Below are 16,507 nucleotides of genomic sequence, written 5' to 3' on the forward strand. Positions count from 1 at the left end.
CCTCAAAATAAGACATTGGGTTGAAGGTTACTTTCAAGTAAAATACTCAATGTCTATTTGAGTCCTTCTTGTATTTATGAAAAGAACACCGAACATAAATTATCCACCGGCAGCAAACCAAAAATGCCGTCCTCTTCTGTGTGCCGTCAACCAAAGTTTAAGAAGTCGCGTGCCGGTGGGTGTCGCACATTAGCGGTTGTGACGCATATGAAGAGCGACAAAAAACTAACACTTTACAGGATTTTACAAGATCAACAAAATCTTCAAATTTAGAATTACATTTTAAAAACTAACGAACTAAAATAAAAAACATTTTAATTAAATACTCATTATTTATTTTCCAAAGCCACAGGGAGCCGCAGAAGAGGGATGAAAGAGCCGCGGGTTGCCGACCCCTGGTGTAGATGATGGCTGATGTTCCTGCTGGCCCACAGTGAAGTTACACGTGACCTCTGAGCACTGAGGTCGTGTTAGAGTGTAAAGATTAGGGCCAGAAGTCTGATTAGGTTCCTGCTGGAACAATGGGTCTGCGTGTAGGACACACTGATCTCATTAGCCTCGTCTTAATCAAATCTCACGCAGGAGATCGCATCAGATCAGCGTTATCAGCTACAGTGTCCTCCAAAGAAACACAGGAGATCATCAGCGGTACGGGATCTGTCGTGGAGATCTAACCCTCTTCTCCAAAATTTCTCCTTCATGTGAACTAGGAGACCCGAACCTGTTCCAGCATGACCCAAAATGCACAAAGATCAGCTCCATGAAGATAAACTCTCCATGGGTTGTATGTGGAAGAACTCCTGCAACCTGGACCCCAGGAACCTCCTCCATTTCTCACCTACTTCACTACCTGACTTTACTAAACACCCCTGTGGATGAATGAATCTCCACGAATACTGAATGAAACATCTTCCCAGAAGAGTGGAGTTTATTATAAGAGCAGGAGATGTTTAGAAATGAGGACACGATCTTATGGTCTGGTGTCCACATACTTTTGGCTGCATAAGGGGTCACATGAGGTCACGCTGATACAGGAGTGATAGTGCTGGGTGTGTGTTTACTTTCCTTTTCTATGAAACCTGATCTCTCACACACACACACACACACACACACACACACACACACACACACACACACACACACACACACACACACACACACACACACACACACACACACACTCCAGCAGGATCATGGTCTCATGCTTGGGAAATGGTGCAGAAGGAGATCAGAGGTTAACCCTGTGGAAGTTGGAGATCAGAAGGTCGTGAGATGTGAACTCCATGAGCTCTGAGCTGGATGAGAAGTTTGTGGTAGACGAGAAACGAGGCGTCTGAGGAAACTCGATACTTTTTATTTAGAAAAGGAAAATGGATTAGCGTGAGGTTCAATACAAAAACCGAGCTACAAACATCTAGAGGTGAACGAGACGCATGGAGAGAAGAGCTTCACTTCCTCCTGCAGCTCCACACACTTCACACACACACACACACTTCACTGACAGGACACAACACTGATGGGCATGGAGGAACCCAAGGAGATGATTGCTGACAGGGGGTTTGAGCTCAGCTGTCCAGCGGGGGCCGGGAAACGGGCGTAGCCCCTTCAGACTGCGACGACGGTGGAGTTTGGTCTATATAAACACACACACACACGCACACGCACACGCACACACGCACACACACGCGTTTCAGGGATCAGAATGAAAAAAAAGAAGAGCAGGAGATTCAGATCTGTCATCACTCACATGTGCCATTAGGAGCACCGACATCCAACATCTGCCCCGCCCCTCCACCACTCACTGTACGACCTGACACACACACACACACACACACACACACACACACACACACACACACACACACACACACAGTGTCTGGACTGCACATAAAAACACACCACATCGAGCTGTTCTTGTGCTGTAAGGTGTGTGTGTGTGTGTGTGTACCATGATGTAGAGGGTTAAACGCCTGCCCGCTGCCCCCCTGCTGCTGTTCCAGCTGTTGCCGTGCCTTTAGCTCAGCGTACTTCACCTGCTCCAGGTGGAAGTTCTGCCTCTCTGAGAGTAACTGCTGCCTCTGCTGTTCCAGCTACACACACACACACACACACACACACACACACACACACACACACACACACACACACACACACACACAGAGTGAACAGGAGAATATTCACGTACGATAAAAATAAACTGGTATGTGATCATCAGTATCACGTTGTTAAAATAAAGTTCCCTCACAGCCTCTTTCTCACGGTCCATGATGGTCTCCAGCTCTTCGAAATGCCTCAGCTTGATCTCCAGCTTCTTCATCTGCGTCTCCACCAGAAGCGCCACGAGGGACTTGATCTTCCTCTCCTCCACAGCGGCCAAGTGCTACACAGAGCAGAGAACCGGAATCAGGAGATCAATTCGTTCTCAGGTAGCGCAGTCCAGATGTTCGCACAACAAACATGAAACACTTCGAATATCTAAAGAATGTAAGTTCGAACTGCAGGTGAAGCTCTTCTCCCAAATCCACACACTGGCATTTTTTCCAAAAGGAAACTGAAGAAACTTATGATGGAGCTTGGAGCTGTAAAGAAGCAACACTGCCTACAGTCCCACCATGAATCTGGGAGAAACATCTTATATGTAATAAACACTTATTCCACTACAGTTATACACGTGTCTAGAAGAACATCATGAAGCATCATGAAGAACATCTTGTTACGCACCTTGGCCTTGGTGGCAGCAGATGCCAGGGCAGCTGCAGCCGCGGTGGCAATATTCGCTTCGACCAGCTCGAGTTCTGCCCTCCTCCTTCTCTCTCCATGCTCCACATGTGTCTGGACAACTTCCATCCCTTCTTCTACACCACACAGAAGAACCGAGGAGACGTTACGTTCCAGCCCTTTAGACTTAACAATAATATCATATACTGTATGATGAGTGAATGCTGAGAACTCAAACCTGCTTTGCTCTCCTCTCCCTTCTCTCCTTCCATCTCCTCCTTCTCCTCGTTCTTCACCCTCTCCCCCTCTCCTCCAGAGCTCTCCCCCAGGGCCTGAGGAACCACCAAAAACAAACACAAGCACAGACAATGAGGAAACACCAACCCTATGTTCTGTATGTGATCACATGACGCGTCAGCTGTCGCACCTTCTCATGAGGATCCGTGTCGAACTCCAGCTTCTCCAGTCTGCTTCCATCTAAAATGAAGAAGGTCACAGAATGTTCCATCAACGCTGCAATTTCCGAACGTATATCTGGATTTCAAAGCACTGCAGGATGAGGTCCTCAAGAACCCACTCTAATAGAGGTTCTCCATTCAGATGCGAGAACATGATGGATGCTTCATAACTCTCAATCAGTGAGGTTTTTATGTTCATGCTCATGGACTGGATTATACAATCAGTGGTCTCACCAGCAGGGTGAGCAGAACATGGATAAGTCCAAGAATGTTGTTCTTGCTTTGGATTCACGTTACTGTAGGCAGACTGATGGACAGAAATTTGGCCAAAACTAAGAAAAAAAAAGAAATCTGACATTCCAGAAACCTGTACTGAGAGTGCTGCTGCCCCCTGCTGGTTACCTGAGGTACAATCGACAGATTGTATAAGACATCACTATGCACTTATACACAATGTACACCAGGGGTCCCCAAACTCCGGCCCCCACGTGTTGAACAGCGCTCTGAACGAAGACGTATTTTAAAAATGCAATTTAAAAAATGTTTGGCTCATTATAATATCTATATTTGATAAAATAAAAAAAAAGGTCGGTTTTCTGACTAAAATGTCCCGTAGTTATTAATAGAGGTCGAGGAACTGATATTTGATTGCTGAAAATATCGGCAAAAACTGTACGGTTTAAAAAAATTAAATAATACATTTTTCCAGCATTAGGAGGCGAAATAACAGCACTGAAAATCATAAAATCTCTACAATAACACTGGTAGTCACTCAGTCACGTGGCATCTCCTGTTACAGACCCCCACTGAAGAAAGGAAACATTATGTGGCCCTCACAGAAAAACGTTCAAGGACCCCTGGTGTACGGAGGAGCGTAGTGTGTAGTGTGGATCAGTACCGGTCTTTTCCAGATGTTCTGTCTCGGTGCTGGATGTTGTACCGGAGCGCATTCCGAAGGCCGGCTCCAGTTCTGCTAAACTCTGAGCAGGTTCTGGGACTTTCAGGCTCAGAGCATTGAGGAGCTCCGGAGATGCTTGTTCTCGAACACGAGAGAACTCCTCTGAGAACAGGACGAGACGAAGACACACTCATGTTTATTACTTTCCTTTGTGAACACACACACACACACACTCTCTCTCTCTCTCTCTCACCCAGGGCAGCCTTGGCAGCAGCAGAAGCCACTCTGGGGTCCACGACAGAGGCGAGGAAGGCCACGGTGCTCATGACCGGGTTTCCTGATTGGCTGAAGGGAACAGGCTGGTAGGCCAGAGGACCCATAGACGCCTCAGAGTTCTCCAAGTATGGGTCCTCTATAGGCAAGCGCAGGAAATGCAGGATACACTCATCCTGTGTCCTACTGCCCACATGCTCCGAGACCTTATTCCAGTCATCTTTATACATCTCTAATGCCTGAGACAGACAGAGTGAGACAGAAAGAAACAATGAGACAGAGACAGGGTGAGACAGAAAGAAAGAATGAGACAAAGTAAAACAGTGAGACAGAAAGTGAAACAGAGAAAGACAGAGAGAGACAGAAGACGGTGAAACAGAGAGAGACAGAAGACGGTGAAACAGAGAGAGACAGAAGACGGTGAAACAGAGAGAGACAGAAGACGGTGAAACAGAGAGAAACAGAAGACGGTGAAACAGAGAGAGACAGAAGACGGTGAAACAGAGAGAGACAGAAGACGGTGAAACAGAGAGAGACAGACGGTGAAACAGAGAGAGACAGACGGTGAAACAGAGTGAGACAGACGGTGAAACAGAGTGAGACAGACGGTGAAACAGAGAGAGACAGAAGACGGTGAAACAGAGAGAGACAGACGGTGAAACAGAGTGAGACAGACGGTGAAACAGAGTGAGACAGACGGTGAAACAGAGTGAGACAGACGGTGAAACAGACGGTGAAACAGAGTGAGACAGACGGTGAAACAGAGAGAGACAGAAGACGGTGAAACAGAGAGAGACAGAAGACGGTGAAACAGAGAGAGACAGTAAGGCAGAGTGGATGGTGGATTCTCACCTCCAGCAGCAGCAGAGTTTCCTGTTCTGTCCACTCACGTCCTGCATTCGCTCCTTTAGGCTACACACACACACAGACACACACAGACACACACACACACACACACAGACACACACACAGACACACACACAGACACACACACACACACAGACACACACAGACACACAGACAGACACAGCTTCCTGAATAAGGGATATGTATGTATGTATGTATGTATGTGTGTGTGTGTGTGTGTGTGTGTGTGTGTGTGTGTGTGTGTGTGTGTGTGTGTGTGTGTGTGTGTGTGTGTGTGTGTGTGTGTGTGTGTGTAATTGCGCACCTTGGGATGTTTCTTCGCATAAATATCAGTCCGGAGGCCAAAGTTCTGAAGGTCAGAAGGTTTTTCTCTGGACTTCTCTGGGAAATGGAGCATATGCTGAGAGGCTGAGACCTACACAGAACAGTTAAGACCTCAAACAGTTTCAGCACCAACCTATATATATGTGTGTGTGTGTGTGTGTGTGTGTGTGTGTGTGTGTGTGTGTGTGTGTGTGTGTGTGTGTGTACCTGTAGAGGGCGATGTTGTAGAGGAACCAGGGCTGTTGGAGTGTCTGTGAGAACATTAAAGTGAGGTGTTGGTGGTGGACCCATAGGGAGAGGTCTGCTCTCAGCGTCCACTTGGTAATTGATCAGACCCCACTGTTCCAGAAACGCATGGACCCTGCACACACACACACACACACACACACACACACACACACAGAGACAGAGAGAGTAGTGCTTTGGTTGTTAATGATGCCACGGTGCAGAAATCTGATTGAGGGATGAGTTTATATTAATACTGTAATCTTCAGTGACAAAACAGTGTTCCAACACACACACACACACACACACACACACACACTGTGCTAACCTCATGAGGGCACACACGTCTCCTGTAAGGTTCCGTCTGCAGGAGGTGGAGGTCAGGTACTCTTGGGGGTTCAGCCGGTACGTGTCGATCATGAAATTACGATACGCCAAATATCTGAAACATTGATCACACACACACACACACACACACACAAACACACAATGTGTACACACTCCAGCATCTTTAAAGGTATGTGCACCCCTGACCATCACACCCAGTAGTCCTCACTGAACATCTCAGCCCAGGTCTAGTTCTGACTGTAAGACAGATGGATGGATGGGTCTGATGGTCTCAATGTATTAAATAGTTATGTGTGTGTGTGTGTGTGTGTGTGTGTGTGTGTGTGTGTGTGTGTGAGAGAGAGAGAGAGAGAAACCCACATCTCTGGTGATTTGGACTTGTTCTTGCCGTTGAAGAACTCGGGGAGTGCTCTCCTCTCTATCTGATGAATACTGAAACAGAGAGCAGATTTCAGGTCTTTCACCACCATCTCCATCAATATCTCCACAATCACCTTCATCATCATCATCATCACCATCATCAACATCATCACAGGAACACAATGTGCATAAAAAAAAAAGGCAGACACCACAATTGAGAAGACGTACCAGTTGTAGTCGAACCAGGCGGCGTAGCTGGGGATGATGATGTGGTGAGTCTGCTCTGTGGCGCTCTCCTCTCCCTCCAGCCCACGGCCAAACTCACGGCCCTGGTCCTCCTCATCCTACACACACACACACACACACACACAAACACGCATCTATTAGTGCTCCTAGACCTCATTAGACCAGGTGTGATGATGTGTGTGATCGATCCTCACCCTCACTCCTGACAGGAACTCATCCTCCTGGTCATCTAAAATAGAGAGAACCATTACACAAACTTGTGTCATAAAGCCCCCCCCCGCACACACACACACACACACACACACACAAAAAACACATGATCATACCCAAGTCAGCCATGGTTCCTCCTTTCACTGGTGTGTTCTCACTGTCTTTTTTCAGGTTTACTGTCAACACAAGAGTCACACATTACCATCACATCATCACACAGAGAGAGAGAGAGAGAGAGAGAGAGAGAGAGAGAGAGAGAGAGAGAGAGAGAGAGAGAAAGTGTAGAAAAAAAAAGACAAATACACACCGTTTTTTGGCAGCTTGACCTCCTCCATGTTCGGTACTGGTGTTGGATCTTCCATGTCTTTGGTCAGATCTTCTTCTGGCTCCGCCTCTTCCTGTTGGCCCCGCCTCTTATAGGAACTGCAAAATCACATACAATACACGCATCATGCCCGTGAGGATGCAATTATCGAATCAGACACTCAGGAACTTGTCCATGGCTTCAGAAGTTTAAAAGTCCTGCAGGTGGAAACGGCTAGTGTGATGAGAGAAGGCAGAGGAGATCCCCAGACTACAGCAACTCAAATAACAAAAGAAAAAAATAATGTTGAGGGCTTATCACATAGACCCAACCTCATCATGACCTGGACATCATCTCATTATTTCACAAAGCAGAGGAACTTGCAAGGAACATCATCTTCCAGTAGGGATGTCAGCATGGAGCAGATTCTCAGAGCCATGTTCCCTTTGCTTGGAGCAAAGAGGGTTCTCCTATTACTACTGTGAGGAGAATAAAATAGACGGTGAGTAAACGTGTTATCCTCACCCCTTCTTCCCTCCTTTCTTTCTGGACTCGGATGCGGGCGGAGACGGGGAGTGTCTTCGCTTCTTTCCTGAGGTCCTGCATTCCTGCATGGTGGAAAAAGAAAACAGATGGAAATACAGGACAGATGGAAATACAGGACAGGAGGAAAAGACCGGTGGAGGAGGGGTCAGGAGGAGAAAAAGTCAAGTGGAGGAGGAGTCGGGTGGAGGAGGGGTCGGGTGGAGGAGGGGTCGGGTGGAGGAGGGTTCGGGTGGAGAAGGGGTCAGGTACCTCCTCGTCTCGGGGGTAGACGCGTCTCCGGAAACTCATGCCCCTTCTGCCATCGTCCACCTCATAATCTTCCTCGTTCATCCACTCGTTATACATGTCCATGTCGAGAAGCCACTTAGCGTGGACCTGTAAGGAACGTAGAACATCAGGCACCTTCACAATCCACCACTGCACACTCAACCAACAATGTGTACACTTCAGGAGCAAACGTGTCGACCATCGCACACGTCTGGGATTCTTCTCCGAACATCACGCTGCACTGCTCCAGCAGGACCACGTACACAAAGCAAGCTGGATGAAGACGTGTGAAGGTTGGAGTGGAGGGAATCCGAGTGTCCTGCACAGACCTTCTCAACCCTGCTGAACCTTTGCGATGAGCTGGAACCAGAGACTCCGGTACCTCCTCCGTCATCAGAGGCGGATGATCTGATGCATCGTCCTCAACGAGTACATTTGGGTGTCATGGTGAGGGGGGGTGCACATACTTTTGCTCACCTTCCAAGGTCGTTCGGAGGTCGGAGCTTCCTCTACATCCACATCCACATCACTGGCAGGCAGCCACGTGTCGTAACTACAGACGGGGGAATGGAGGATATGTTTCTCACAGTAAATCACAGTGGTGCTTTTTTGTTTTATGAGCAGATAAAAACTTAACTAATCGAACACGCAGCAAGAAACCAATCAGGGTCGAGCGCACGCTCTGTTTTACACGTGTTTTTATTGAACGTCTATAATAGTATACATAATATACAGGTGTTAATCCTCACCTGTCCGGATACATGCCCCAGTGCACCATCATGTGCTGGTTCACCCGCAATACAGGCCGGAACCAATCTTTCGGGGACAAAAAAAACACAATAAGCGCATATACACACACACACACACACGCGCACACGCACACACACACACACATTTATCAGTGTTACTGAGCTCACTGGGACATTCTCTCTCTCTCTCTCTCTCTCTCTCTCTCTCTCTCTCTCTCTCTCGGAATTATGAGGAAAAACGCTTTTTATGTAGCTATAGCAAATCGTTTCCAAATACTTTTGAGCCGGCATTTCCGTCGGAATGCTCTCGAAGTTACGCGGAAATTCCAAACCTGCTGCGGTGGAAGACCCTGCGGGCCCTGTCTGTCCAAATACTTATGAACAGCAGACAAAGAGCGGCTTTGGTAAACGCACATACACACCTTCATCTACAGAGTGAGGAGTGGGGAAGATCTGATGGGTGGCTTGTAAGCGGTCTTCTGTGACTGAACCCTGAGAGATGGAGACAGAGAGAAACAGTGAGACACTGACACAGAGAGGGAAACGGGGTGAGACAGAGGCGTGGTGAGACTGAATGAGACACAGAATGAGACAAAGAGACAGAGAGAAATGCATTGAGACGGAGTGAGACTGAATGAGACACAGAGAAAGAGTAAGACACAGAGACAGAAAATAAATTGACACACTCTCATGTCTACCACTTTCTCCACACCTTATGTTCCATGATGATGTCCTTTAGTTTGTTGGTCTGCTTCTGTTCCAGCTCAGGAGACAGATACACCACTGGCCTGCTCAGAAGATTATTCTACACACACACACACACACACACACACACACACACACACACACATTTACAATTACATAACTGTGTGTGTGTGTGTGTGTGTGTGTGTGTGTGTGTCTCTCTCAGTACCTGTAGCAGCGTTTTCTCCACACTCATGAACATCTCCACATTGCGGTCCACTCTGGACGGGTTCTGCAGGTCGAAACGGCGCCTACAGAAGGAGAGCACGACAGGTTCAGCTCTATTGTTCAACCACCAACAAAAACTTCAGATATTTGTGAAAAGAGCTGTCAGATCAGGCCCTGCTCCTCAGCACCACTGTGATCAGAAGATCCACAACCTGAAGACTCACCAGCCCTGCTCCGTTTTAAACTTGTACACTGAGCCAAGGATGTGACACAGAGCTCCTCCAGGCTTCATATCCAAGAAACACTTCGCCTGAAAACAAGACCACGAGTAAGTATCAGTGGGAAACACATGGGAGACACGTGTGTACGATTGAGAGAGGACTCACGGGAAGTTTCATGAGACTAGGCTCGCTCGCTTTACGCCCAAACGTGTCCTCCTGGAACTGCTGCAGCTGGACCACCAGCACCGAGAGGGACTTACTGGAAGGAGCATCAACCTGCACATACTGTCCATGAAAACATCTTTATTTCATCAGTGGGCCACGGGGTGTGTGTGTGTGTGTGTGTGTGTGAGACACGTAAAGAGGAACACAGTGTACAGATGTGATCTACTTCTGATCTCCAGCTGATCTAAAACTGATTTCCAGCTAATCTAAAACTAATCTCCATCAGATCTGATAACTGATCTTCTGCTACTCTGCTCCCGATCTACCGCGGATCGCCATCTGATACTGATCTACTCCCGATCTACTGATGATCTCCAGCTGATCTACTCCTGATCTGATCACTGAAGTTGATGCTACAGCACGTTGAGGTTTAGGACATGAATCCCCTGAACAGTGGCCTATATCCAGGCCGGGTCCCGATGTGATGATGATGATGATGATGATGGGTGACCCTGTATCTCCCTGCGACAGGTGATCCTCACTTATCCCTGTAGGTACCCTCCTACCCCCCCCCCCCCCGCCTCCCCTTCTCGGCACTCTGACGTCTCCGGCTCCGCTTCGTACCTTCTTGTAATGTTTCCCGATCCAAGAGCGGATGAAGTCGAGCTGTGCCGCGGTCTCCGCGCTCTCCCAGAACTCCACACATGGACCCCCGTCCTTCTTCCGGTTCAGCGCCGAGGTACCAGCCACCTTCTCCCCCGCTGAGCCTGCTCCTGCCCCCGCGGTCTGCGCCGCCATTGTTACACGGGGAGGAAGTGTCACAACACACACCGCCCGGTGGAGCGAAACTCGCCCGACCCTGAAAAAAAGTTGAACGCGCATGCGCAAAATCCTGCGCATGCGCTGAGTCCACCCGTAAGTCTAAAAAAACCTCGCCTTGATCTCGCGATATTTCCTGCAGCGTCACATGAAAATAATCTCATCAAAAGAAAAAATAAAATAAAATGTTTTTCTTTTGAATTATTACTTCAAATAAAGTGATTTAAATGAGAAGATTAAAGAGTACAACAATTCAAATAAATAAATAAATAAATGTCATTTAATTCAGGTTTTTAATAAAAATGAAATACAAGGCAGCCATTTACAGGGTTTAATATATTATTATACCCTGATTATCTGATTATTTCATTATTATAGTCCATAATTTATCATTCAAATATTAATCTATTGTTAATGATTGAATGTCTCAGGGGATCAGAAGCCCAGTGTAGTGTGTGAAGTGTCCTGGAGGAGAAAACAGAACATTTGTGGGAAATAGAAAGATTTATTGTGGAGAAGCTCGTGTGACTGTGGAGTTTATGAACAGAAGCTCTTGCAGACATCTGCTGAACATTCCTCCTCTCCCTGGTTTAAAGGCTGGGCAGGGGATGGCGCATGCGCACTGCACTCAGGGAGTGTTGGAGACGGTCAGAGAGACGGACCGTTCAGAACCGCGGTCTCCCGCCTGGACATAATCCCATAATCCACACCTGTAATGAAACGGGGCTTCGGCGTGTGTCGGCGCGCTGCCATGCGGACAAACCGGACATGTATTACTACTGCTACCGGAATACAATGAGCGCGGCGTGGCCCGGAGCGGAGCGTCTGCAGAGCTGCTGCGGTGGTGGTGGTGGTGGTGGAGGAGGAGGTGGTGGTGGTGGTGGTGGTGGTGGAAGAAACGGCCAGATCGTGAACGGAAACGGTATCGGAGAGATCACCGAGTGGGAGTGCGATCCCGCCGCCTGCACGGGGACGCGGGGGAGAGCGGACGGTGCGTGGCGCGGAGGCACGGATGGAGAGAAGGGTCCTCGGTGCACGGGGAGAACCGGGAAAGAAGCCGCACAGAGAAAGTGCCGAAGACCGTCGGCGGCGCTTAGTAAGCGCCGGGGATGCAGTTCCGGCGGGGGCGAGAAGAGGGCGTGTTTCTCCGCGACGAGCACCGCGGAGGCGTCGGCGGCGTTTCACTGCGGCGGCTCGGAGCCTGACAGCGGTACCGTGTCCGGTTACGGTGGCGGGGCTCGTGTCCGGAACACATTGTGGGGAAGTGGAGAGAACCTCGAGGTGCGAGACGGAAGTGCGAGTTTACCGTGCGACAGGAGCGGCGCGGTGAACGGAGAGCGGCGGCGTGGCTGCAGGACGGCCGGGGGCCGTGTGAGGCTGTGTCGCGTTCGGTCCTTCCTGGCTTCTGCCGCGGGGATGAGTGCGAGTGGTGCGGGTCGTGTGGCTCAACTCTCGGAGAACGGAGACTGGGCGCATCGGCTGCAGCACACAACGAGGCTCAGCGTTGCTTCCTCCACCTCCACCGGCTGGCCCGGAGCGCGGCGGCGCGTTGTAAACGGCGGCCGGTGCGCGGTGCAGGTGGAAGCGTCCCGCGCCGAGGCTGAGAAGCGGCAGGTGCTGCTCGGAGAGAGAACCGATATGCTATGGCGCCGCCTCCACGCAGTGCAGGTGAAGCAGGTGGAGCGACACGTCACGCAACAGCTGGGAGACCTGCGCGAAACCGCCGTGACCCCGAGCACCGCCGAACTCAGCCGCCTGGCACGCACCTGCAGTGGTGTCCTCCGCACCGCTGGGGGCGCCCTAGACTCCGACCACACAGGCAGCTCCAGTGACACTGAGGAGGAGAAGGAGGACAAGGATGATGATGATGATGATGATGATGATGAGAATTGGTGGAGAGGAAATGCTTCACCATCCAGAGTGAAATCAGTGTGAGAATGATAAGCTCAAGTTCTGCTGCATGAACACACACACACACACACACACACACACACACACACACACACACACAGTAGTGTACCTGTACACCTGCACTACACCTTATACCACATTAGGGGGTGGAACCCCGAGGGGCAGTACACTTAGTGCAGGTGTACTTGGGTGTACTGCCCCTCAGGGTTCCACCCCCTAATGTGGTGTAAGATGTACTCTGTATGTGGTGTAAGATGTGGTGTAAGTGACTCTGTGCTGATTTTATTCTCACGTTTCGTTCTCCATGACTCTGCAGGTGCAGGAGCAGGGAGTGGCGGTGGATAAGAGAGAGGGCGTGGCTCGGCAGTCGGTGGGTGTGGCTACAGGCTCAGGTGTCGGAGCTGGAGTATGGGATCCGTGCGCTGACCGAGCTGTATATGCACCTGCGGCAGGAAAAGGTGACCAGACGATGGTGCTGTTTTCTGTAAAGTAGCAAATTTTGATACGGAACAGTTCATTTCATAAAGGTGTGTTTGTGAGGTTTCACAGTTGAGAGCCATTCACTGGGTACCTGAGACGCCCCTCAGAGCTCCACGCCCCTCTCCTGCAGCTCACGACTGCAGGTTCAGGTCAGCTACACTCACGTGAACGCGAAGGGCGTGGTTAGGGGTGCGGTCAGCGTGCTTTATAAGGTGTGTTGGTTATCTTCTCAGGAAGAGGCTAGCTGAAGACTCTGCCTCATCATCACACACCCCACAAAGCGAGACTTCGTCTGCTGCTCGGGTTCGCCCGCTCCTGCACCGGGCGCGGCACCGACTGATCCGCTGGAAGGACTGCCCCGAACTGGGAACTAAGGTAGCTTAATGGAACCTTGTTCCAGAAACCATCACGATTATTGAGATCTGGAGATGGTATGAGGCGGTCTGTTGATGTTGTGAAGCTTGATTTATGTTCTCCTGATCGAGCTTGGCCATCTGCTCTCGCCTCATTAGCTAATAACACACCCCTTTAGTACGGCACGGTTATCAAGTAAACTAGCATGATCACGTGCATGAGTCTCATCAGATATCTCTCTCTCTCTCTGTCTCTGTGCCAGGATGTGAGCTTGCCCTGCTGCTGTGAGCCTCCTGCAGTGTGTGTGCTGTGTGGTCCTCCTCACCCGCTCGCAGACGGGAAATCCTCATGCAGACGTCACAAAGGCCTGGCTCAGTGTCTTCACCCTGTTCTCTCCATGCCTTCAGGTTTATTCATCACTCATCACACTTTGGTTTCACGCTCAGCTCTGGAAACATCAGAGCCTAACAATGGAGCTTTAATAACCTCTTAGCAGTTGCCAAAATGTTGGCCTTCAGATCAGAAGGTTGTGAGTTCATATCCCAGCAAACACCAAGATAGCACTGCTGGGTCCTCAAGTAAGGCCCTTGAACTCTTTTCAACATACTAATGAACGAGGTGGTGCAACACGGACGTAAATAAACTCCTCTCTCCCAGACGTAAATAAACTCCTCTCTCCCAGACGTAAATAAACTCCTCTCTCCCAGACGTAAATAAACTCCTCTCTCCCAGATGACCTGTTACTCCACAGTCCTTTACACTAAATGTATCATTATCGATCAGATGATTGTAGATGGTGTGTTTTCCAGACTTTCTTCAGGCGGTGGATTGTGTGACCCCTGGACATGGTTCTAATGATGCTACGAGGTGGATGAGAGAATTCACTTTATCCTGCGTGAGAAGACGTGGTCAGGGACAGCAGAAGGCGGGGCGAGTGAGGAGGAGACTTGTTGGACCACGCCCACCCAGCACACTTCCTCCATTTGTGAACGCATCAGGTAAAAACTTTGAACACCTGAATTCTGAATAGATTATTAGAGCTATATATTGACCTGTTTACTACGTTTCTAGGTGCTTCTAACTGCAAGCGCTACAGGGGTGTGGTCAGCCCGAGCGTCCTTCATCAACATGCAGCAAATCTTCATCTCCCTGGTTTCCTCACACCTACAGGCACACCCACACAGGTACGTCTGGAGGGGAATAAAAACTCCAAACATCTGAACCATTGTGTTTTTTCATACAGAAGGGGGAATAGAATCTAGAGGGTAAACGCTGAAGGAATCTCTGCATGATTTGTGGTTGCAGCCGTTGCGGAGGAGGAGAGGCGAAAGTTCATTCGATATTGATAACTTGGTGATGCCCCTGGGCCTGGCTGGACTCGGAGCACGAGTGCAGAAGCTGCAGTACAAAGAAATCATCACTCCCAGGTATCTACTGTTCCATCTGATCTATTCAGATACAGTGGAGACACCAGGACCAGCACTAGGTCCAAGCTCCAAAGCAACAGTCACTCAGGAGGAGTTACTCAGTTCAGGGAGTGGAGTGGAGGTGTAACAGATTTAGGAATAAGAGGTGTGGCTAGATGGAAACCATTTCTCCTTTAGAAGAGATCTCTCAAAGTACAAGTGTGAAGACGTTCTGTAAAATCGTTGTTCACATTTATGCAATCCCTACAGTAAAAACATGGTGGAGGAAGCACAGTGTTCCTCAGAGCACTGTGCTTGAGTGAGCACTAGGGTCAGAATTGAGATGAAAACAAATTGAAAACGAATTGAGATGAAAACAAAGCAATAACAGGAGGATGTTCCAAGAGAACCTGCATCCGTCTGCTGAACAAAGCTAAAGCTTGGGAGATCTTCACCTTTCAGCAAGAGATGGATGTTCTCAAAACAAATTCCATTGCCTGCAGTCATCGAACATCATCCATTAACACATGTAGAGCTCATAGAAACTTAATTGACCACAATAAAATAAAAATATGGTTTTACCAGGCGATGGTCAGTACACCTGAGCTGTATGGATTAATTTGTGGTTTGTGATGTGTGTGTGTGTGTGTGTGTGTGTGTGTATAGCTGGAGAGAGCTGGACTCTGCCTGGGGAGTCTTAAAGAAGTGTGTAGGTTCAGATGGTCAGTGTGTGAAACACTCAGATGCTCCACATAGACCCAGTGGAGAAGACGAGGTGAGCGTGCTGTACCTTCTAACCTGGAACATAGCATGACTGGATATTGAGAATGTGTGACGTGTAAAAGTGTGTGTGTCTGTGTGTGTGTGTGTGTGTGTGTGTGTGTGTGTCTGTGTGTGTGTGTGTGTCTGTGTGTGTGTGTGTGTGTGTGTGTCTGTGTGTGTGTGTGTGTGTGTGTGTCTGTGTCTGTGTGTGTGTGTGTGTGTGTGTGTGTGTGTGTGTGTGTGTCTGTGTGTGTGTGTGTGTGTGTGTCTGTGTGTCTGTGTGTCTGTGTGTCTGTGTGTCTGTGTGTGTCTGTGTGTCTGTGTGTCTGTGTGTCTGTGTGTGTGTCTGTGTGTCTGTGTGTCTGTGTGTCTGTGTGTGTAGATGGAGGACGTGTCGGACACAGTGTTTCTGAAGAGGCACGCCATATGGGAGAGCAGAGAGAGGAGTCGCTGGGGGAGTTGGGCTCGGAGACGCCACCGGGGCAGGTGAGGGTTATTTACCCCAGCAGTGTACTTATGGTGCAATAGTACTTATAAATACTGGTGGTACTCTTAGTGATGGGTTACACTCAGATCGGACTTTTGACCTTTTATGAGCATTGCTGTAACTTCAGAGGGGTCTTAGCCACACACTCACTCACACACACACACACACACACACACACACACACTACAATCTAAACT

At 49.0% G+C, this 16,507-nt stretch overlaps 2 protein-coding genes and 1 long non-coding RNA gene across 5 annotated transcripts in view; 2 read left to right on the forward strand and 1 right to left on the reverse strand.

Annotated features, from left to right (window-relative positions):
* Positions 1–1,338: 1,338 nt before the first annotated feature.
* On the reverse strand, positions 1,339–11,164 carry smarcc1b (SWI/SNF related BAF chromatin remodeling complex subunit C1b). 2 transcript variants are annotated; one of them, XM_083523573.1, is made up of 28 exons: positions 10,716–11,164; positions 10,092–10,211; positions 9,930–10,015; positions 9,707–9,788; positions 9,506–9,598; positions 9,216–9,285; positions 8,794–8,860; positions 8,522–8,597; positions 8,027–8,152; positions 7,757–7,839; positions 7,235–7,350; positions 7,044–7,103; positions 6,912–6,946; positions 6,700–6,815; positions 6,472–6,543; positions 6,092–6,205; positions 5,746–5,899; positions 5,519–5,629; positions 5,200–5,259; positions 4,328–4,586; positions 4,075–4,236; positions 3,146–3,195; positions 2,957–3,050; positions 2,722–2,855; positions 2,246–2,380; positions 1,949–2,090; positions 1,748–1,810; positions 1,339–1,633 (listed from the first exon to the last, which is right to left on the reverse strand). In XM_083523573.1, the coding sequence occupies exons 1-28, from the start codon at positions 10,989–10,991 to the stop codon at positions 1,566–1,568; spliced, it is 3,024 nt and encodes a 1,007-aa protein (XP_083379699.1). In that variant the 5' UTR covers positions 10,992–11,164; the 3' UTR covers positions 1,339–1,565. The 2 variants fall into 2 exon arrangements, with proteins under 2 accessions (XP_083379699.1, XP_083379698.1); XM_083523572.1 differs by lacking the exon at positions 1,748–1,810 and having other exon boundaries at positions 10,716–10,983.
* Positions 3,202–4,231, forward strand: LOC310716574. The gene is made up of 2 exons (XR_014530629.1): positions 3,202–3,666; positions 4,016–4,231. It is a non-coding gene; the product is annotated as an uncharacterized lncRNA (long non-coding RNA).
* A 361-nt stretch (positions 11,165–11,525) lies between the features above and the next one.
* The window catches only part of LOC310716371 (KAT8 regulatory NSL complex subunit 1), a gene marked incomplete at its 5' end in the record, with an annotated part of 6,722 nt that continues 1,740 nt past the window's right edge, over positions 11,526–16,507 (forward strand). The window contains 10 exons of one of the 2 annotated variants that reach the window (XM_083523555.1): positions 11,526–12,841; positions 13,138–13,279; positions 13,362–13,450; positions 13,535–13,676; positions 13,918–14,062; positions 14,465–14,653; positions 14,727–14,839; positions 14,961–15,082; positions 15,728–15,836; positions 16,206–16,309. In XM_083523555.1, the coding sequence (XP_083379681.1) occupies positions 11,526–12,841; positions 13,138–13,279; positions 13,362–13,450; positions 13,535–13,676; positions 13,918–14,062; positions 14,465–14,653; positions 14,727–14,839; positions 14,961–15,082; positions 15,728–15,836; positions 16,206–16,309 (2,471 nt within the window). The remainder of the gene's footprint in view (positions 12,842–13,137; positions 13,280–13,361; positions 13,451–13,534; positions 13,677–13,917; positions 14,063–14,464; positions 14,654–14,726; positions 14,840–14,960; positions 15,083–15,727; positions 15,837–16,205; positions 16,310–16,507) is intronic. The other variant, XM_083523556.1, reaches the window with a different exon arrangement.

The sequence above is a fragment of the Silurus aristotelis genome (assembly GCF_946808225.1).
Source record: "Silurus aristotelis genome assembly, chromosome: 21".
NCBI lineage: Eukaryota > Metazoa > Chordata > Actinopteri > Siluriformes > Siluridae > Silurus > Silurus aristotelis.

Coding starts and splice junctions, on each gene's coding strand:
- smarcc1b (XM_083523573.1), bottom strand. CDS start 10,991: ATGCGCAGGATTTTGCGCATGCGCGTTCAACTTTTTTTCAGGGTCGGG. Junction 9,599..9,706: donor TGGAGAAAACGCTGCTACAG/GTACTGAGAGAG, acceptor GTGTGTGTGTAG/AATAATCTTCTGAGCAGGCC. Junction 3,051..3,145: donor ACACGGATCCTCATGAGAAG/GTGCGACAGCTG, acceptor GTGGTTCCTCAG/GCCCTGGGGGAGAGCTCTGG.